The 21341-nt window shown below is 49.2% G+C and overlaps 1 protein-coding gene across 19 annotated transcripts in view; it reads right to left on the minus strand.

The window, feature by feature from the left end:
- The window catches only part of LOC100346422 (ATP-binding cassette sub-family A member 17), a 102788-nt gene that overhangs the window by 44630 nt on the left and 36817 nt on the right, over window positions 1-21341 (minus strand). For 17 of the 19 annotated variants that reach the window (XM_051836205.2, XM_051836201.2, XM_051836190.2 and 14 more), the window contains 6 exons: window positions 17305-17477; window positions 16209-16352; window positions 13976-14105; window positions 9211-9365; window positions 1074-1229; window positions 563-773 (listed from right to left, as the gene is read on the minus strand). In XM_051836205.2, the coding sequence (XP_051692165.2) occupies window positions 563-773; window positions 1074-1229; window positions 9211-9365; window positions 13976-14105; window positions 16209-16352; window positions 17305-17477 (969 nt within the window). The remainder of the gene's footprint in view (window positions 1-562; window positions 774-1073; window positions 1230-9210; window positions 9366-13975; window positions 14106-16208; window positions 16353-17304; window positions 17478-21341) is intronic. The other 2 variants (XM_051836204.2, XM_051836206.2) reach the window with 2 other exon arrangements.

Here is a 21341-nt window from a genome sequence, read left to right on the forward strand (position 1 = left end):
AGAAAGAAAGAAAGAAAGAAAGAAAGAAAGAAAGCAAAGGCAAAACTAACATGGCCTCCTGGGTAAAGGCAGTAAAGTGGCAGACTGGAACCCAAGCACCGTCCTTCTGACTCCAGCATCTCAGAGACTGTTTGTCACTTCATTTCTTCCTGCTTCTCACAGCCCCTCCACCTGGCCTGGGGTCTCCCTACACGGGCCCTGGAGCAGGAAGTCCAGAGAAGGGCCCTTAACAAACACCAACAGGGGGCGGCTGCCTGCACACAGTGGTCCAGTGGCACTGACCCCATCCTGGACGGAGGCCAGACCTCCTGCCCACCTCATGGCACTGACCCTGTCCTAGGACAGAGGCTGGACCACCCACCCACCTCCTGTGCTCACCGTAAGGCACTGACCCCATCCTGGACAGAGGCCAGACCGCCTGCCCGCCTCCTGTGCTCACTGTAAGGCACTGACCCTGTCCTAGGACAGAGGCTGGACCACCCACCCACCTCCTGCGCTCACCGTAAGGCACTGACCCCATCCTGGACAGAGGCCGGACCACCCGCCCGCCTCCCGCGCTCACCGTATTTCTGCTTGAGGAACAGCGGTGACCCGCAGCACTGTAGCTCCCCCTTGGCCATGATGGCGATGCGGTCCCCCAGCAGGTCGGCCTCATCCATGAAGTGGGTGGTCAGCAGGATGGTGCGGTCGCTCTTCTGCTGCTGCAGCAGGTCCCAGACAGCCCTCCTGGAGATGGCGTCCATGCCCGAGGTGGGCTCGTCCAGAATCAACACCTGGAGGTAGAGGGGGAGACACAGCCTTGTGATGACAGCAGAGCTAAGTCCCAAAGCTCAGGCTGGTTGTGCAATAGGCCCCTGTGGCTTCACAGGGATTGTCAAGCTGGCTTCAGTTCTACAAAGAAGAGACACAACTGCCCATGCAAGACTGTGCATCCAGGGAACCAAGGGCTGAAATGTCTGGGCCATGGCTAAAGGCCAGCCTAGGCCCAGCAGGAGCTAGAGCCCACTGTCCACGGGCCCTGCTGCTCGGTATATGTGTCTACCACCAGTGCAGCCCTGGCCCGTGCTGCGTACCTTGGAGCCTGCGATGAGGGCGATGCCGATGGACAGCTTGCGCTTCATCCCCCCGCTCAGGAACCGGCAGCGGGAGTCACGCTTGTCCTCCAGGCTCAGCACGTGCAGCATCTGCTTGACTTCCTCGGGGCACTTGTGGGGCGACAGGCCTTTCAGCTGAGACCACAGGACCAAGGAGAGACAGGGCAGGCACTCTGATGGGAGGCTGACCCACCTGAGCAACATTTAGCTTGTATATACATAAATACACATGAGAGGGATACACAGGGCAGGCAGTAGGCAAGGTGGCTGGGACACTTTCCGTGTCGGAGTGTTTGGGTTCGAGTCACAGCTGCATTTCTGACCCAGCAGCAGATAATCATGTAGTAGGGTTCCCATCACACGTGTGGGAGACTCAAAGTGAGCTCCTGGCTCCTGGCTTTGGCCTAGCCCAGCCCCAGCTTTTGCAGGCTAGAAGAGTAAACCAGTGAATGGAAGATTTCACCCTGTTTCTGTTTCTGTCCCTGTCTCTCTGCCTTTCAAATAATAAAAAATTGAAAAAATAAAAAAGTTTTAAAAAGAAAGATAAACTAGAAACGTACTACCTTCAGGGAAGAGGACAGACAAAAGGCGTTTGCATTTTGAATCATGTCAATGAACACATAACTTTGATTAAAAGTAAGCATAACGCAGCTGTTCAAAGAATTACACATCATGGCCAAGTGGGAAATCCACTAAGATTATTAGAGCTAAAAAATGAGTTCAACAGAGTTCCAGATAAAAGATAAATATACAAATTTCCGTTGTTTCTTTACATGCTGGCAATGAACAATCAAATATGAAATTACAAAAACAAGTGCATTTACATTAGCGTCACAAGGAATAAAGTATTTGTGAATAGATTTGCCCAAGGAAGTACAATAATTGTACACTGAAGACTATAAAACATTGTTAAAGGAAAATAAAGAAGACCAAAAGTAATGGAAATACATTTCCCGTTCTTAGATTGGGATCTTAAATATTGTTAAAAATAACATTACTGGAGCAGACGTGGTATGTTGAGTTAAGCTGCCACCATGATGCCGGCAGCCCTTGATGGACTGCCAGTCTGAGACCCACTGCTCTGCTTCTGATCCCCCTCCATGCTAACTTGCTCGGAGGCAGCAGATGATGCCTCAAGTACATGGGTCCCTGCCTCCCCTGTGGGAGACCAGATGGAGTTCCTGGCTCCTAGCTTCAGCCAGGCCCTAGCCATTGTGGTCATTTGGGGAGTGAACCACCAAATGGAAGATCTCTCTCTCCCTGTCATTCTTTTTTTTTTTTTTTTTTTTTTTGACAGGCAGAGTGGACAGTGAGAGAGAGAGACAGAGAGAAAGGTCTTCCTTTGCCATTGGTTCACCCTCCAATGGCTGCCGCGGCTGGCGCGCTGCGGCCGGCGCGCTGCGGCCAGCGCACCGCGCCGATCCGATGGCAGGAGCCAGGAGCCAGGTGCTTTTCCTGGTCTCCCATGGGGTGCAGGGCCCAAGCACCTGGGCCATCCTCCACTGCACTCCCTGGCCACAGCAGAGGGCTGGCCTGGAATAGGGGCAACCGGGACAGAATCCAGCGCCCCGACAGGGACTAGAACCTGGTGTGCTGGCGCCGCTAGGCAGAGGATTAGCCTAGTGAGCCGTGGCGCTGGCTCATTCTTTTTTTATTTGAAAGTCAGAGTTACACAGAGACAGAAGAGGCAGAGAGAAAGAAAGGTCTTCCATCCGCTGATCACTCACTACAATGGCCGGTGCTGGGTTAATTCGAAGCCAGGAGCCCAGAGGTTCTTCCAGGTCTCTCACACAGGTTCAGGGGCCCAAGAACTTGGACCATCCTTTACTGCTTTCCCAGGCCATAGCAGAAAGCTGGATCAGAAGTGGAGCAGCCAGGACACAAACCAGCGCCCACATGAGATGCCAGCACTGCAGGCAATGGCTTTACCTGCTATACCAAAGCACCGGCCCATAAATAAATCTTTAAAAAAAAGACCATTACAAAAAAAGGTCTTTAATCACCATATGGGGAATATTTATTTATTTATTTTTAAAAAGAATAACATTACCATCCACAACAACCTATAAAGTTGAATACAATCCCTATAAAAATTCCAATAGCTTTTTTTGAATAGAAATGGGCAAGCTGATCCCAAAATTCACAAGAATATGTTAGGGAATCAAAATAACCAAAACAATCTTGAAAAGAAGAACAATGTTGGTGGACTCACACTTTCTGATTTCAAAGCTGCCTACAAATAATCAAAACACCGTGGTCCTGGTGCGCAGACAGACACAGAATAAAACGGAACTGAGAGTCCAGGCAGCATCTCAGACTTATGTGACCAAGTGATTTTGACAAGGGTTCCAAGACCATTCAGTGGGGGAAAAGAATAGCCTTTTCAACAAACGGTGCCGAGACAACTGGATGTACACACGGGAGTAATTTCAGACCCCCGCCTCATTCCATTTACAAAAAATGTACTCGTAATGGGCCCCTGATCTGAATTTGGAGCTAAAACAATAAAATCTTAACAGGAAATGCAGGTGAAAATCCTAGACAATGTTTTTCAAAAGCATAAGTACAAATGAGAAAATAGATAAATTACACTTTGTCAAAATGTAAAACTTGTGCATCAAAGAACACTTGGGAAAAGACAAGTTGGAGGATGAGAGAAACTATTTGTGAATCATATTTGATAAGGGTCTAGCATCTGGAAAATAATTTTCAAAACTTCTGATAACAACTACAAAAATGTAGGCCGGCGCTGTGGCTCACTAGGCTAATCCTCTGTCTGCGGCGCTGGTACCCTTGGTTCTAGTCCCGGTTGGGGCGCCGGATTCTGTCCCAGTTGCTCCTCTTCCAGGCCAGCTCTCTACTGTGGCCCGGGAGTGCAGTGGAGGATGGCCCAAGTCCTTGGGCCCTGTACCCGCATGGGAGACCAGGAGGAAGCACCTGGCTCCTGGCTTCGGATTGGTGTAGCGTGCCGGCTGCGACGCACTGGCTGTGGTGGCCACTTGGGGGGTGAACCAATGGAAAAAGGAAGACCTTTCTCTCTGTCTCTCTCTCTCTCACTGTCTAACTCTATCAAAAAAAAAAAAACCTACAAAAATGTAAACAACTTAATTAAAAATGAGCTAAAGACTTGAATAGACATTTCTCTGAAGAATATAAATGGAAACAGACACAAGAAAAATGGTTATCAAGGAAACACAACTCAAACCCAGGAGATACAACCCCATACCCACTATAATGGCAGTTTCTCAAAAAGTTAAAAAAAAATTAGTCAGAATTGACATATGACCCATGAATTTCTCTCCTAGGTATACACCCAGAACTGAAAATAGGTGTTCAATTGAAAAACTCTAATGTTCACAGAAGCACTATTCATTTTTTTAAAGATTTTATTTATTTATTTATTTATTTAAGAGAGTTACAGAGAGAGGAAGAGACGGATGGAAAGGTCTTCCATCCGATGGTGCACTCTCTCTCTCTCTCTCTCTCTTTTTTTTTTTTTTTTTTTTTTTTTTAAGCAGTGTTTATCCAGGCCAGCACTATGGCTCAGAGAGTTAGAGCCCTGGTCCAAAGCACCAGCATCCCATATGGGCGATGGTTCTAGTCCCGGCTGCTCCATTTCCGATCCAGCTCTCTACTGTGGCCTGGGAAGGCAGTAGAAGATGGCCCAAGTCCTTGGGCCCCTGCACCCACATGGTAGACCTGGAAGAAGCTCCTGGCTCCTGGCTTTGGATCGGCTCAGCTCTGGCTGTTGTGGCCATCTGGGGAATGAACCAGTGGATAGAAGACCTCTCTCTGTCTCTACCTCTCTCTGTAACTCTTTCAAATAAATAAAAATAAATCTTTAAGAAAGCAGTGTTTGTCTTTATTTTTTTTTTAATTTTTTTTTTGACAGGCAGAGTGGACAGTGAGAGAGAGAGACAGAGAGAAAGGTCTTCCTTTGCCATTGGTTCACCCTCCAATGGCCGCCGCGGCCGGCGCGCTGCGGCCAGCGCACCACGCTGATCCGATGGCAGGAGCCAGGATCCAGGTGCTTTTCCTGGTCTCCCATGGGGTGCAGGGCCCAAGCACCTGGGCCATCCTCCACTGCACTCCCTGGCCACAGCAGAGAGCTGGCCTGGAAGAGGGGCAACCAGGACAGAATCCGGCGCCCCAACTGGGACTAGAACCCGGTGTGCTGGCGCCGCTAGGCAGAGAATTAGCCTAGTGAGCCGCGGCGCCGGCTGTCTTTATTTTTTAAAAAGATTCATTTATTTATTTGAAAGCCAGAGTTACACACAGAGGAAAGGAGAAGCTGGTTCACTCCCCAGGACTTGAACCAATGCCCTTATGGGATGTCGGCACTGCAGGCAACGGCTTTACCTGCTATGCCACAGTGCCAGCCCCAGCACTCACTCTCCAAATGGCCACTATGGATGGAGCTGAGCCAATCTGAAGTCAGAAGCCAGGAGCCTCTTCTGGGTCTCCCACATGGGTGCAGGGGCCCAAGCACTTGGGCCATCTTCTACTGCTTTCTCAGGCCATAGCAGAGAGCTGGATTGGAAGAGGAACAGCCAGGACACAACAGAATGGAAATAAGTCCACCGGCTGATGAGTGAATAAACAAAATGTGGCCTGTCCACGCAATGGCATATTATTCAACCATCAAAAGGAGTATTCAGGCTGGTGTTGTGGTGTTACAGGTTAAGCTTCTGTCTGCAGTGCCGGCATCCCATATGGGTGCTGGTTTGAGTCCTGGCTGCTCTCCTTCTGATCCAGTTTCCTGCTGATGCTCCTGGGAAAGCAGCAAAAGATGGCCCACATGCTTGGGGCCCTGCACCCACATGGCAGACCCAGAGGAAGCTCCTGACTCCTGGCTTCATCCTGGCCCAGCCCAGACCATTGGAGCCATTTGGAGAGTCAATCAGAATTGGAAAAATCTCTCTCTGTAACTCTGCCTTTCAAAATAAGTAAAGAAATCATTTTTTTTTAAAGGAGCACAGTATTTGTACATGCTAAACACAGATGAAACTTAAAAACAGCAAGTTCTGGGAAACAAGCCAGGCACATATTGTCTGACTCCATCTCTATGAAACAGCCAAGACAGGCAAATCCACAGAGACAAAGCAGAGGAGTGACTGCTAGGGGTGGGGGAGGGAGCGATGCAGCGACCACTGAGTGGGACCCAGTGCACTCTGGGGTGATGGGAGTGCCGGACCGTGCAGCAGTGCTGACGATCACACACCACTGTGAGCACAGTGAAAGCCACAGATCTGGACATTGCAAAAAAAAACAGAATGGTGAATCTTACCTCAATAAATAGTAAAAAAATTAAAATAGTTTTTAGAGATACTTTAACTCAGAAATCTTAAATGCCACACCTCTTCTTCCTGAAGGTCTAGTACCCATGAAAGGTTTAAAGGGTATAACATAGGAAGAAATGCCTGGAACCCCGGCTCAATAGGCTAATCCTCCGCCTGTGGCGCTGGCACACCGGGTTCTAGTCCCGGTCAGGGCGCCGGATTCTGTCCTGGTTGCCCCTCTTCCAGTCCAGCTCTCTGCTGTGGCCCGGGAGTGCAGTGGAGGATGGCCCAAGTGCTTGGGCCCTGCACCCCATGGGAGACCAGGAGAAGCACCTGGCTCCTTGCTTCAGATCAGCACTGTGCACTTGTAGCACGCCAGTCGCAGCGGCCATTGGAGGGTGAACCAATGGAAAAGGAAGACCTTTCTCTCTGTCTCTCTCTCTCACTGTCCACTCCGCCTGTTAAGAAAAAAAAAAAAAACCAACATAGGAAGAAATGAAAATGTGGCCTCTGTCCTGATGACTGACAGAGCCTCTACAGCCCCTGTAATTTTCTGAGTGAAAGGCTTCTAGAAACATCTTTTATTCTGATATTTAGTGCTGTTTTGAAGATTCTTTTTTTATTTTTTTATTTTTTATTTATTTTTTATTTTTTTGACAGGCAGAGTGGACAGTGAGAGAGAGAGACAGAGAGAAAGGTCTTCCTTTGCCATTGGTTCACCCTCCAATGGCCGCTGCGGCCGGTGCGCTGCGGCCGGCGCACCGCGCTGATCCGATGGCAGGAGCCAGGAGCCAAGTGCTTTTCCTGGTCTCCCATGGGGTGCAGGGCCCAAGCACCTGGGCCATCCTCCACTGCACTCCCTGGCCACAGCAGAGGGCTGGCCTGGAAGAGGGGCAACCGGGACAGAATCCGGCGCCCCGACCGGGACTAGAACCCGGTGTGCCGGCGCCGCTAGGCGGAGGATTAGCCTAGTGAGCCGCGGCGCCGGCCTGAAGATTCTTTTTTTAAAGAATTATTTTATTTATTTGAAAGAATTACAGAGAGAGGCAGAGACAGAGAGAGAGAGAGAGAGAGAGAGGCCTTCCATCCACTGGTTCACTCCCTTGATGGCTGCAACAGTCAGAGCTGCGCCGATCCAAAGCCAGGAGCCAGGAGCTTCCTCCGGGTCTCCCATCTAGGCGCAGGGGCCCAAGCACTTGGGCCATCCTCCACTGCTATCCCAGGCCACAGCAGAGAGCTGGACTGGAAGAGGAGCAGCCAGGACTAGAACCGGCGCCCATATGGGATGCTGGCGCCCCAGGTCAGGGTTTTAACTCACTGAGCCACAGCACCAGCCTCTGAAGATTCTTATTTATTATTTATTTGAAAAGCAGGCTGGCGCCGCGGCTCACTAGGCTAATCCTCTGCCTAGCGGCGCCGGCACACCGGGTTCTAGTCCCGGTCGGGGCGCCGGATTCTGTCCCGGTTGCCCCTCTTCCAGGCCAGCCCCCTGCTGTGGCCAGGGAGTGCAGTGGAGGATGGCCCAGGTGCTTGGGCCCTGCACCCCATGGGAGACCAGGAAAAGCACCTGGCTCCTGGCTCCTGCCATCGGATCAGCGTGGTGCGCCGGCCGCAGCGCGCCGGCTGCGGCGGCCATTGGAGGGTGAACCAACGGCAAAAAGGAAGACCTTTCTCTCTGTCTCTCTCTCTCACTGTCCACTCTGCCTGTCAAAAAAAAAAAAAAAAAAGCAGAGTTACAGAGAGAGAGAGAGAGGCAGAGAGAACAGAAGTCTTCCACCTGCTGGTTCACCCCGCAAATGCCTGAAATGGCCGGCCTGAAGTCAGGAGCAAGAAGCTTCATCTGGGTCTCTCACGTGGGTGCAGGGGCCTAAGCACTTGGGCCATCTTCTGCTGCTCTCCCAGGCACACTAGCAGGAAGCTGGTTTGGAAGTAGAGCATCCAGGACTTGAACTGGAGCCTATATGGATACCAGCACTGCAGGCGTTACTTAACCCCCTGTACCACAACACCGGCTCCTCTGATATTTTGAACACTTGATTTGGTTTATTACATAGAACTAAATCCCTTGGCATTTCCGTTGTGACAGGAATGTCTTTTGTTCTAAGGAAGTGATTCTTGGTGAGGTCCTGGATAGCCTCAGGGTGGGAGCTGGTCGGCAGAAAGTCCCAGCCATGATTAGAAGCTTGGAACTCTCATCCCCATTCCACACCCTCTAGGGACTGAGCTAATAACTGATGACCCCTCTGTGACAAAGCCTGTATAAAAATCTCTAATCCAAGGGCTCCGTGTATTTCTGAGCAGGTGTTGAACACCTTATCCACTTACTTCTTCACCTGTTGCTCACTTGTATCCATAACATCCTTTTAAATAAACTATTCAATGTAAATGCTTCCTTGAGTTCTGTGAGCTACTAAAGAAAATAGTGGAACCTAAGCAGGAGGTTATTGGCAACTTTTGATTGATACCCAATTGGCATAAATACAGGTGACACCTGGGACTTACAACTGGCATCCAAAGTGGGGGCAATCCGTGGAACAGAGCCCTCAGCTGTGGGCTGAGGGCTAACCCTAACCCTAACCCTAACCCTAACTCTTTTTTTGCAGCCCCGCAGCTGGTGTCACAACTGAATTGAAGCACACCCATTTGGTGTCTGGAGACTTAGAGAACTGAATGGTGTAGGAAAATCCCATACACATCTGATGTCAGAAGAGGTGAGATTAGGGAAACACAAGTTTTCCCTGAAAAACCCTCCCAGGTTGTGTCAGAGAGCACAGTTGGCCTTCCCATTCCCAGGAACGGATGTAGAGAAAATAAATCCTTGTTACCCACCAACTCACCTGGGCATAGAAAGAAAGATGTTCTGCCACTGTGAGGTTATCAAATAAGATATCATGTTGGGGGCACCAGCCCATACTCTTCCTAATTTGAGCCATGTCTTGTGAAATTTCGTATCCGTTGATATATGCCTTTCCACCTGAACAGGGAATAAGACCTAGAAGCAAGGGAGGCAACATCATAACATCAGAGCACACAGCAGTGCAAAGGTTTAATTATACCCCTGCTCTGTTTGCTCATTCTCACACCGATAGCCTGATCCTGTTTTTTTTTTTCCCCACAGACAACCAGTAACACCTAAGGAGCATATGTCTGATGCATGACATGTACGTAATGTGTGGGGATTAGTAGAGGGACAGGCAATGTCCTTCCTGTGTTTGAGTGATTCCAACCTGGTTAAATAAGTAAAACACAAGGCATTTGTAAAGCAAATTATTACTTTTTAAAAATTTACTTATTATTTGAAAAGCAAAGTTACAGAGAGAGGAAGAGACAAAGAGAGAGACGTCTTCCTTCCACTGGTTCACTCCCCAAATGGCCATTGCTGGGCCAGACCTAAGCCAGGAGCCCGGAACTCCATCCCATGATGAGGGCAAGGGCCAAGTATTTGGGCCATTTTCCGTTGCTTTCCCAGGTACATTGGCAGGGAGATGGATCAGAAGTCGAGCAGCTGGAATTCAAATTGGCACTCAAATGGGATGCCAGCATTGCAGGGGGTGGCTTAACCCACTATGCCACATCACTGGCCCCATATTACTGTAAGTGTTCAATAATAATTTGTATGCCTAGGAAATATGTCTAAGGAGAAATGTATTCTGGGATTCTAGCAGTTTTGATTGAGAATCTTGTCTCTGATTCCCAGTAACCACTCAGTGAACAAATGAGTTCATGTACTGCCAAACGGGCACAGGGTGAACCCGGCAGCCTGCTCACTGCAGGATCTTTGTCTTTATTCTCATTAGATCAAAAGAGGCCATGAATGCTTATTGCAGCAAAGTTTAAAAATGTGAATCAAAGAAAATGAAGGCCATACAAGTCCCATCATCAATACCTGATTGCTGTTAACACTGTGCTATTTGGCCTTATGTAGAGTTTATATATAATTGGTTTACACATTTGTTTTGAACAAAAATGGTAAAATTTGGGGCCAGCGCTGTGACATAGCACGTTAAGACACCTCATCTGAGACCAGGATCCCATTCTGGGCGCTGGTTTGTGATCCCCACTGCTCTGCTTCTGAAACAGTTCCCTGCTAATGGGCCTGAGAAAGCAGCAGAAGATGGCCAAGTGCTTGGGCTCTTGCCATCCACGTGAGAGAAGTGGACGAAGTTCTGGGATCCTGGCTTCAGCCTGGCCCAGCTCCAGTTGTTGCAGCCATTTGGGGAGTGAACTAATGAATGGAATCTCTCTCTCTCTGGCACTCTGCCTCTCAAATAAATAAACGCTTATTTATTTTAAAGATTTTATTTATTTATTTATTTGAAACATAGAGTTACAGTGAGAGGAAGAGACAGAGAGAAAGGTCTTCCTTCTGTTGGTTCACCTCCTAAATGGCCGCTATGGCCGGAGTTGTGCCGATCCAAAGCCAGGAGCCAGGAGCATCTTCCCAGTCTCCCACATGGGTGCAGGGGCCCAAGCACCTGGGCCATCCTCCACTGCTTTCCCAGGCCATAGCAGAGAGCTGGATTGGAAGAGGAGCAGCTGGGACTAGAACCTGCACCTATATGGAATGCCGGCGCTGCAGGCGGAGGATTAACCAAGTGAGCCACAGCACCAGCCCAATAAATCTTTTAAAAAATGGGAAAATATACATTACTGTTTTTATGTGTTTTTTTTCTATTGCCTTTTTATTTATTTTTTTATTTGACAGGTAGAGTTATAGACAGTGAGAGAGAGACGGAGAGAAAGGTCTTCCTTCTGTTGGTTCACACCCCAAATGGCCGCCACAGCAGGAGCCAGGTGCCTCCCCCTGGTCTCCCATGCGGGTGCAGGGGCCCAAGCACTTGGGCCATCCTCCACTGCCTTCCTGGGCCACAGCAGAGAGCTGGACTTGAAGAGGAGCAACTGGGACTAGAACCCAGCACCCATTTGGGATGCTGGCGCCACAGGCAGAGGATTAACCAAGTGAGCCACGGTGCCGGCCTCCATTACTGTTTTTAAAGTGGCTTTTTCATGTAACAATCCATTAAGGGTTTTTGTTCACATCAACAAAATCTACATGATTTTTAAGAACCAAAATGATTTAATTGTTATTAATATATCTTATTTATCTATTTATTCAACTCACATTGATGGATACTTAGGTTATTTGCAATTTTTCACAATTCTATCTACTTCTTCTAATTATTTCCTTACTCTAAATCAATATATGTAGATTTGGCATGTCAACTGATGGGAGGACAAGGTTTGAAAAATTTTAGATACTAACAAAGCACCCACTAAATAGATTCTTAGATCTTCCATTTTGGTTGTGAACAATAAGGCATCTATCATTGGGAGAGGGAGGAAAAAAAGGTGATACTATCGTGTAGTAAATGTAACAAGTCTTTTTAGGTAAAATTATATAACAGAAGAACTGAACAGAAGAATTCATAGAAGAACCAAAACCATATTAACTGGGCAGAGAAATGGGGTTTAAGACACAAAGCATGCCTGTGTCAAATTTTGGGCCTCCTTGCAAAAGATTATGATATGAATGCCCATTGCTGTCTGATGTTCTGGGCAACAGCCAGGTTTTCTCTCCCAGCTTTGCACTGTCTGGGCTACTGAGCCCACATGGGTGTGCTTCTGTGTCTCAGCACTGCTACTTTTTCCAGGCGGAGCTGGCTTTCTCTGAGCCCTGTCACACTAAACCAATCTGTAACAGAGATTCTCGGACAAATATCATTAACACAGGCTGTTGCTGTGGCATAGTAGGCTAAGCCTCTGCCTGCGGTGCCTGCATCTCACATGGGTGCCAGTTCATGTCCCAACTGCTCCTCTTCCAATCCAGCTCCGTGCTAAAGGCTTGGGAAAGCAGTGGAAGATGGCTCAAGTCCTTGGGCCCCTGCACCCATGTGGGAGACCCAGAAGAAGCTCCTGGTCCCTGGCTTCAGATCGGCCCAGCTCTGACCATTGCGGCCATTTGGGGAGTGAACCGGAGGAAGGAAGACCTCTCTCTTTGTCTCTCTCTCTCTCTCTGTAACTCTGCTTCTCAAATACATAAATTTAAAACATTTTAATTATCACTACCAGTCTGAGTTCCAGAAGATTTTACAATCACGTTAATGGATTCATTCACTCAGTGATATTACTGAAAGCCTGTTCTCTGCTGAGCCTTGTCCAAGCACTGTGGTTCCACAAGTAAATGGAATAGGTTCTTTGGGGAGCAAGATGGTGGGGAGACAGAAATAACGACACACACTCAAATGAGATAATTACTGACATCAAAGGTTACTGAGAACAAGACAAACAGACATTCAGTAGAGAAGGCTCTGTGGGTGTTTTTATCTGCTGGCCGCCCTAAGCAATGTGAGGACTGACTTGCCTCCTTGACCACTCAACCTGGGGGCTCCAGCTGGATCACTTTGCACAGAGCCCCTGCACCACCACACTGCAGGAGCAGCAATGCCCACGTCTGAGAAGCACTGCTGAGCCCCAGCCAGGAGAGTGGCCCGGCTCAGGCCCACTCCTGACACTGAGTCCATCCAGTGAGCACCTGCCAGAGGAGACTTGGTTTTTAATGTCTTAGTACCGGTGGGGTGGCGGAGGCACCTCCCAACAAGCTTCACTATTTTGCTGCTCTTAACGGTTCTACAGAAGGACACATGAGCAATGCGGGGAGTGTCGTGGCAGTCTGACTTCCCACAGTCTAGAGTTCTGTGTGCAGTGATGAGAAGCTGGTTGGCCTTCGAAACTTCCTGAAGGTTGGAAATCCTTCTCCCAGTTTTGTACAAAGCTTTCCATGTACCAAGCCTTCAATAAATGTTTCTTAAATTTAAGTTTTCAAGCCGGCGCCGCGGCTCACTAGGCTAATCCTCCGCCTAGCGGCGCCGGCACACCGGGTTCTAGTCCCGGTTGGGGCGCCGGATTCTGTCCCGGTTGCCCCTCTTCCAGGCCAGCCCTCTGCTGTGGCCAGGGAGTGCAGTGGAGGATGGCCCAGATGCTTGGGCCCTGCACCCCATGGGAGACCAGGAGAAGCACCTGGCTCTTGCCATTGGATCGGCGTGGTGCGCCAGCCACAGCCCGCCGGCCGTGGCGGCCATTGGAGGGTGAACCAACGGCAAAAGGAAGACCTTTCTCTCTGTCTCTCTCTCTCACTGTCCACTCTGCCTGTCAAAAAAAAAAAAAATTTAAGTTTTCAAATTTCACAAAAATATGATTTTAGTTGATGGAACATAAAATAAGTAAGCATAAAAATTATTCTGAAGTGGAAATCATTTTAGGGTAATTCATCAGATGTCATTCTAAAGGTTTCTAGCAAACAAAAGTGAACAGGCGGATTTTCTGGCTGAGTTGCTAGAGGTGCCCCATCCCACCAGGCAGGTTCCACTAGAGAGGAATACACTGTGAGCGTCATTCACAGCTGCTCCACAGGGATGCAACCAAGTCCTGCCGACTGACAGGGTAAGTGAAAGACCAGATAATACACAGATAGTGAAGCAAAACACAAGCAACGCTTAACACTACAGTGTAGTGAACGTCAGTGAGGGGACACGGAGCCAGCAACGCAGACATGCTCCATGAGTTCCTAGGGCTTCCCCGGGAGGGCCATCTCGACACGGGTACCTGTGAGCATCCAGCAGGTCATGGTTTTCCCTGCTCCGTTGTGTCCCAGAAGCACGGTGATCTGCCCCCTGTAAAGATTCACGGTGAGACCTTTCACTGCTATGTGCTCGCTCCTTCCCTTGTAAAACACCTGTGGAAAAGTCAAAGCCGGATGTGTACACACAGGTGACCTTTCAGAGGCGCCTGCGACAGGCTGTGCACCCGCACCAACTTCCCTTCAAGCTCCTCAGTGGGAACGCAGCCTGCGGCGGAGCTCCTGGCACTCGGGGCCGATTCTTTCAGTTCATGTGCCTGGACCTATGGAGGAGGCCAACTGGGAGCAACCCTATGGGGGCCTTTCCCTGACCCCTGCAACCTGGTGGTGGAGACCCTGAACCACACAGGGACGGCGCTCAAGGCTGAGGTCCCTGGAACACGACCAGCAGGCTGTATCCCCCCTGCGTCTCTGTTCTGCTGAGCCCTTGAAGAAGGTACTCGTCTGCTTGGCCAGAGGTGGTGATCTGGAGAAGGAATCTCAGGACAGGTAGTTTCCAAGCCAAATGTCTTCACTATCTTAAATTCCATTTTTAAAAATTATACAGGATTTCATAAGTAATCCTTATAATGAGTAAAAACCACCCATTATGCCACCCTAAGGGAGAGCACTGCACTTCAGTATATGCCTGAGTTTTTGTCCTGCTGGCATTTGGGCTGCACTTGTACTGTAGCCAGGTGGGACTCAGCTGTAACTCTGTCTCGAAATCTATCTGATTACGCCAGGGAGCAGGGTGCTGCTGAGAAGTTGGCAACGGGAGAGAGGGAGTGGGAGGCAGGGAGGAAGGGAATATCATTATATTCTTAGAACTGTATCTATGAACTATATTGAATCTGCTAAAAACATTAAAAGTTAAAATAAAAACATAAGGGGCCGGCACTGTGGCACAGTGGGTTAAAGCCCCAGCCTGAAGTGCCAGAATCCCATATGGGCGCCAGTTCTAATCCCAGCTGCTTCTCTTCTGAGTCAGCTCTCTGCTATGGCCTGGGAAAGCCTTGAGGATGGCCCAAGTCCTTAGGCCCCTGCACCTATGTGGGAGACCCAGAAGAAGCTCCTGGCTCCTGGCTTCGGATTGGCGCAGCTCTGGCCGTTGCAGCCATTTGGGGACTGAACTTTCCCTCTGTCTCTAACTCTCTGTAACTCTTTCAAATAAATAAAATCTTTAAAAATTTTTTAAAAATAAAAGACATAAAAAAGAAAAGAAATTGGGGCCGGCGCCATGGCTCAGTAGGCTAATCCTCCGCCTTGCGGTGCCGGCACACTGGGTTCTAGTCCTGGTCGGGGCACCAGATTCTGTCCCAGTTGCCCCTCTTCCAGGCCAGCTCTCTGCTATGGCCCGGGAGTACAGTGGAGGATGGCCCAAGTGCTTGGGCCCTGCACCCCATGGGAGACCAGGAGAAGCACCCGGCTCCTGGCTTCGGATCAGCGTGATGCGCCAGCAGCAGTGCACCAGCTGCGGCAGCCATTGGAGGGTGAACCAACGGCAAAGGAAGACCTTTCTCTCTGTCTCTCTCACTGTCCACTCCGCCTGTCAAAAAAAAAGAAAAAAAAAAGAAAAAAAAAAAAGAAAGAAAAGAAATTGGCAAACTTCCTCTACTCCCACCTTCACATGGTCTTGATTGTTTTAAGTCATCCCTGACAGTCCCTTACAGCAGAGGAGGCTACAGGACTGAATCTTGAGCAACAAGAGTAAGAGGTAATCTACAGAACGGAACCAAGGAGGAAGGGAGGATAAATTTTGCCAAAAGAAAAGACTGTAACCTCTATGGTTTCCATGGGTAGCTACAGTAGCCATCTTGCAACCAAGAAATGGTAAGCCCTGGGCTAGGAATGCAACAGAAGGGGTGAATGCTCACCCTAGTGGTTAAGACACCCACGTCCCATATCGGAGCACCTGGGTTCAGTTTCTGGACCTGCCTCCTGACTCCAGCCTCCTGCTAGTGCAGACCCTGGGAGGCGGCAGTGACGGCTCAAGTTCTTGGGTCCCTGCCACCCATGTGGGTGACCATGATTGAGTTTCCAGCTCCCAGCTTCAGCCCTGGCCCAGGCCTAAGTGTTGCAGGCATTTGGGGAGTGAACCAGTGGACGAGAGCTCCCTCTTTCTGCCTGTCTCTCAAATAAATACATTTTTAAAAACAACTTGACAGATGCTTATCTGGACAATTTCTTATGTTCTTGGAAGGAGAGCTGAGCTGATACCTTGTACAGCTGCTGGATTTCGATTCCTTTCATCAAGTCGGTCGGCTCTTCCTGAAGGACCTTGCCGGTCACAGACTTTTCAGGAACGCCCACAGCCAGCCGTGTCTGGGTAACAGGTGCAGGTTTTCCACGCCAGTAGGAGGGCTGCAGAGGAAGTCTACTTGCACATTAATCATTTAGGTGAACTTTCCTTTCTGGAGCGGGAGTGTTTTGTTGAACTAGATTTCACTGCCCCACAGCATACTTGTTGGATCACATATTTAACGGTGCCTGGAGAAGTCAAGCAACTTTCACATGGACTCACACAAATCATCTGCATTTCATCCAAAACCCTGCTCCCAAGGACAGAGCGGCAAAAGCTGCCTCATCTCCAGGCTCCCGGTGCAGGTGAGGCAGCATCCTATCAACAGTCAGCACCCGGGGAGCTGAGATCTGGAGAAGCACGGGAGCTGGCAACCTGCCTGTTTCCCCACACCTCAAGAAGGATCAGCACAGCAGTCTCCACAGAGGTCCAGGCTGAGCACTCGTGCAGTTGAGACAGGTGGGTCACATGGCAAGCCTGTGAGGTGTGGCCACCGGAAGATTCGGCAGGACTGAATCAGCCACGAGAAGTCAACTTTGTAAGAAAAGCAGCCGCCATGGGACAGTGATTCTGAGGACCTCATATGCTTGTCAAGGAAAGCCGGTTCCTCACTAGTGCCCTGGGGTCACAGAGATCTCAGACGTTCAAGGGCTCTTCTAATGGTACCACATGAGGGCTCTAGCACTGTGGGACCTGAGTCCCCCAGACAACGTGGGGCTGGTGCTCAAATGGGCAGCTGTGAGAGATCCTCAGGCAGTCCTGAGAGCATGACTCTCCCCACCCCAAACCCCAGCACACTGCACCAGCAGTCAGGCAAGACTCAGGAATGTCACTCGCTGTTGATTACGCTCTGTCGGCAACGACAAGCCAAAAGGTTTAGAATGAACCCAGATTACAGATTTCTTGGAGTATGAGATTTTGATCAACACATCACCAAGAAGGGTAACAATACGGATGAAAATAAAAAAGTCTAACTCTAACATCAGTCTATAAAATAGCAGCATCAGAACTCACCATGGCAAAGAAGTACCATGGCTTGGGCGTGCCAAACTTGCCCGGGAAGACGGCCTCCACGTACCAGGCCACCAAGCAGTAGAGGGAAGAATCCAGCAGGAGCATCAGCAGCACGTGGGTGAAATTGAACTCTCCACGGACACTGCCCACGTCCTTCCACTGGACGCCCAGACCTGTGACCAAGGAAGGGAGCAGTCCCGACACCGAAGGCAGAAAAGAGTCCCCAGAACTTTCCAGTCAAATTGTAAGGAGGCAGGCCAATGACAAGGCTGCACGGCCGTGTCCAGGGGCATTATGGGATCAACACTGGGAACAGGAAAGAGGAAAACTGAAAGTTCCTTCCATGAGATACGACATTTTTTAATTGACAAAAGGTGGCAGTACTTCCCCTGGCACCAAGAAGTAAGAACTATGGCTATGTAAGACATCTGTCCCTCCTCCTGGGCATGTTATCTGGAACATATCCCACCTTTCTTGGCTTGGCTAATTTTTACATCAAAGTTCAGCACAGACAGTGCCTCACCAAGAAGCATGCACACCCACTCCACTGGTCTGGGTTGGATGCCCAGCCATGGGCACCTGGACTACCGCATGCTGATTACAGACGGTCCTGTACGACAGTGTGAATCTATCACTTATCACAGTCACCTCTGTGTGTGGATTCTGGGGTCAGGGGCTGTCTTTCATCTCAGTATCTCCAATGTTTGGTTCAGGGTCCATTATGCAGCAGACACTCCATAACGCTCACTTCATGAATAAAGGAAAGCGTGGAGGAGGGGCTTGGGACCAGGTCCCAGGCACACACGTGTCCTGTGTTGGCCAAACGTCTAACCGGAACACATACACTAGAGCTTCCCATTTAGAGCATCCAAGATGCTGCACATTTATGCCACCTGGGCTGGGCACAGAAGGGGGGAGGGAGGCAGCAACACTCGGGAAAGGGATCATGTCTGTGCTCACTGACCACTGGTGGCTTTGTCAAAATGAAGACACTGATGAGGTAGGTCTGGGCACCTCAGGGCCCAAGCTCTCCATTTCTTTTTTCTTTGTCTTTTTTGGGGGAGGGTTTACCTATTTATTTGAAAGTCAGAGTTACATAGAGACAGATCTTCCATCTGCTGGTTTACTCCCCAGATAACTGCAACAGCCAGCACTGGGCTAGGCAGAAGCCAGGAGCTTCTTCCAGGTCTCCCACGGGGATAGCAAAGGCCCAAGCACTTGGGCCATCTTCCATTGATTTTTCCAGGCCATTAGCAGAGATCTGGATGGGGGGGGGGGGTGGAGAAGCTGGAACTCGAACCAGCACCCACATGGAATGTTGGCGTCACAGGCAGCAGTTTTACCCACTAGGCCACAATGTCGGCCCTGGGTACTGCATGTCTAAAAAAGACCTCGGGCAGCACTGAGGCTGCTGGTACACAAGTCACACTGTGAGATGTGAGGCCAGGTGGCCTTGAAGCCCCTGCAAGAATGAGATCCTGGTTTGTCTGTTGCCTCTTGTTCTATCTTTTGAGCTCCAGGTTACAAACCAATGCTACACATCTCAGGACGGATTCCAAAGTTGTAGCAAATATTCTCTTAAGCACAATCTCATCCAACAAATTCTGCAATGTCCAAATAGAAAAGACAAAGCTCCTCTTCCTATTTTATCGGACATTAGATTGTTAGTTAACTGCATAAAATTTAACAAGCGTTTACAAGGAAAACATCTGTGAAAAACTACTACCCAAATCAGGTACCCCCAAAACCCAAATGTACACATCCCGGTTGTAATCCCACCCCTACACTGATGTCCATGGCTGTACATACTCGGGTTCTGCCTTTTAAAAAAACGGTTTATTTTTGAAAGGCAGAGAGACACACACAGAGAAACATCTTCCATCTAAATGGTTGCAGCCAGGCCTGGGGCAGGAACAGCCAGGAACTCCATCATCCTGGTCTCCCATGTGTATGCAGGGGCCCAAGGACTTGGGCCATCTTCTGCTGCCTTCCCAGGTGCAGTAACAGGAAGCTGAATCAGAGACAGGGCGGCTGGACTTTAACAAGCAATTGGAAGTAGGATGCTGGTATCACTGTGCCATAACATGGTCCCGGGATTTGCCTTTTTAGCCAATCTGATAGTTTTTTTTTTTTTTTAATTGGCAAGCTTAAATTATCCACATTTAATTTAATTATTGATCATAATGAATCTACCAGCATGTCAGCTCTTCTCTATTTGTTCCAAATGGTTCTTTCTCATTTCTTCTTTTCTGCCTTTTCTTGCATTAATGGAGAACTTTGCATGATTCCATTTTTAAAAAATATTTAATTATTTATTTGTGAAGCAGAGTAACAGGAAGAAAGAGAAAAACTAAGAGCACGAGAGAGAGACAAAGAGATGAGAGAGAGAGAGACCTTCCATTCACTGGCTTACTTTTCAAATGCCCACAATAGCCTGGGCTAAGCCAGGCTGAAGACAGGAGCCAGGAACTCTGCCCAGGTCTTTCACACGGGCGGCAGGGACCTAAGTGCTGAGCAGTACCTGCTGCTCCCAGTATCTGTATTCTCAGGAAGCTGAAAAGCTGGGGCTGAAACTCAGGCACTGCCATCTGCAGTGCCCCAAGTGGTGTCCTAACTGCTGTGCCAAATGCACACTCCTTCCTAGGTCACCTTTAATAGTTCCCGTTCCTGCAGTATTTTCGAGTTTGTCCTTTAACAAAACATAAGAGGTGAGCGCTGTGGTGCAGTGGGTGAAGACACTGCTTGGGATTCCTGCATCCCATACGAGATTACTGGTTCCATTGGCTACTCACTACTACTTTTTTTTTTTTTTTTTTAAGATTTATTAATTTGAAAGAGTTACAGAGAGAAAGGGAGGGACAGAGAGGAGATATCTCCCATTTGCTGGTTCATTTTCCACATGGCCACAATGGCTCACGCTGGGCCAGGCTAAAGCCAGGAGCCAGGAGCTTCTTCTGGGTCTTCCACTTGGGTATCAGGGGCCCAAGTATTTGGGCCATCTTCCACTGCATTTCCCAGGCCACAAGCAGGGAGCTGGATCAGAAGTGGAGCAGCTAGGACTTTAACTGGCACCCAGATGGGATGCTGGCCTTGTAGGTGGCGGCTTTGCTGGCTATACCACAATGCTAGCTCCACTCCACTTTTTTTTTCTTGAGATTTATTTATTTACTTGAAAGGCAGAGTAATAGAGAGAGGGAGAAACACCAAGATCTTAAATCTGGTAGTTCACTCCCCAGATGACCACATCAGCCAGAGCTGGGCGGATCCAAAGCCAGGAGTCAGGAGCTTCATCTGGGTCTCCATGTGGGTGCAGGGGTTTGAGCACCTTGGCCATCTTCCACTGTTTTCCCAGGCAAATTAGAAGGGAGCTGGATGCCCTGAACCCATGTGAGAGACCCAGAAGAAGCTCCTGGCTCCTGGCTTCGGATCGGCGCAGCTCAGGCCATTGCGGCCAATTGGGGAATGAACCACCAAATTAAAGACTTTGCTGTTTCTCCCTCTTTCTCTGCCTCTCCTCTCTCTGAGTAACTCTGACTTTCAAATAAATAAATCTTAAAAAAAAAAAAAGAAGAAGAAGAAGAAGAAGACTGGAGCTGGATGGGAAGCAGAGCAGCTGGTGCCCATATGGCATGCCAGTGCTGTGCTGCAGCAAGTGGCTTTACCTGCTATACTATGGCGCCAGGCATCCCCCTCCTCCACTTTTGATCCGGCTTCCTCCTGTTGCATCCTGGGAAGGCAGCCAAGTACTTGGATCCTTGTCACCCTCTTAGGAAACCCAGATGGAGTTCCTGGCACTTGTCTTCAGCCTGGCCCATCCCTGGGTATTGCAGGCACCTGGAAAGTGAGCCAGCAGATAGGGGACCTCTCTCCTCCCACCCTGTGTGTGTGTGTGTGTGTGTGTGTGTGTGTTGCACTACCTTTCAGGTAAATGAAAAATAAAGAAAAGATTGGGGCTGATGTTGTGGCACAGTGGATTAAGCTGCTGCCTACTGTACCAGCATCTCATATCAGAGTGCAGGTTCAAGTCCCAGCTGCTC

This window comes from Oryctolagus cuniculus, chromosome 19 (assembly GCF_964237555.1).
Source record: "Oryctolagus cuniculus chromosome 19, mOryCun1.1, whole genome shotgun sequence".
In the NCBI taxonomy this organism is placed as follows: Eukaryota; Metazoa; Chordata; class Mammalia; order Lagomorpha; family Leporidae; genus Oryctolagus; species Oryctolagus cuniculus.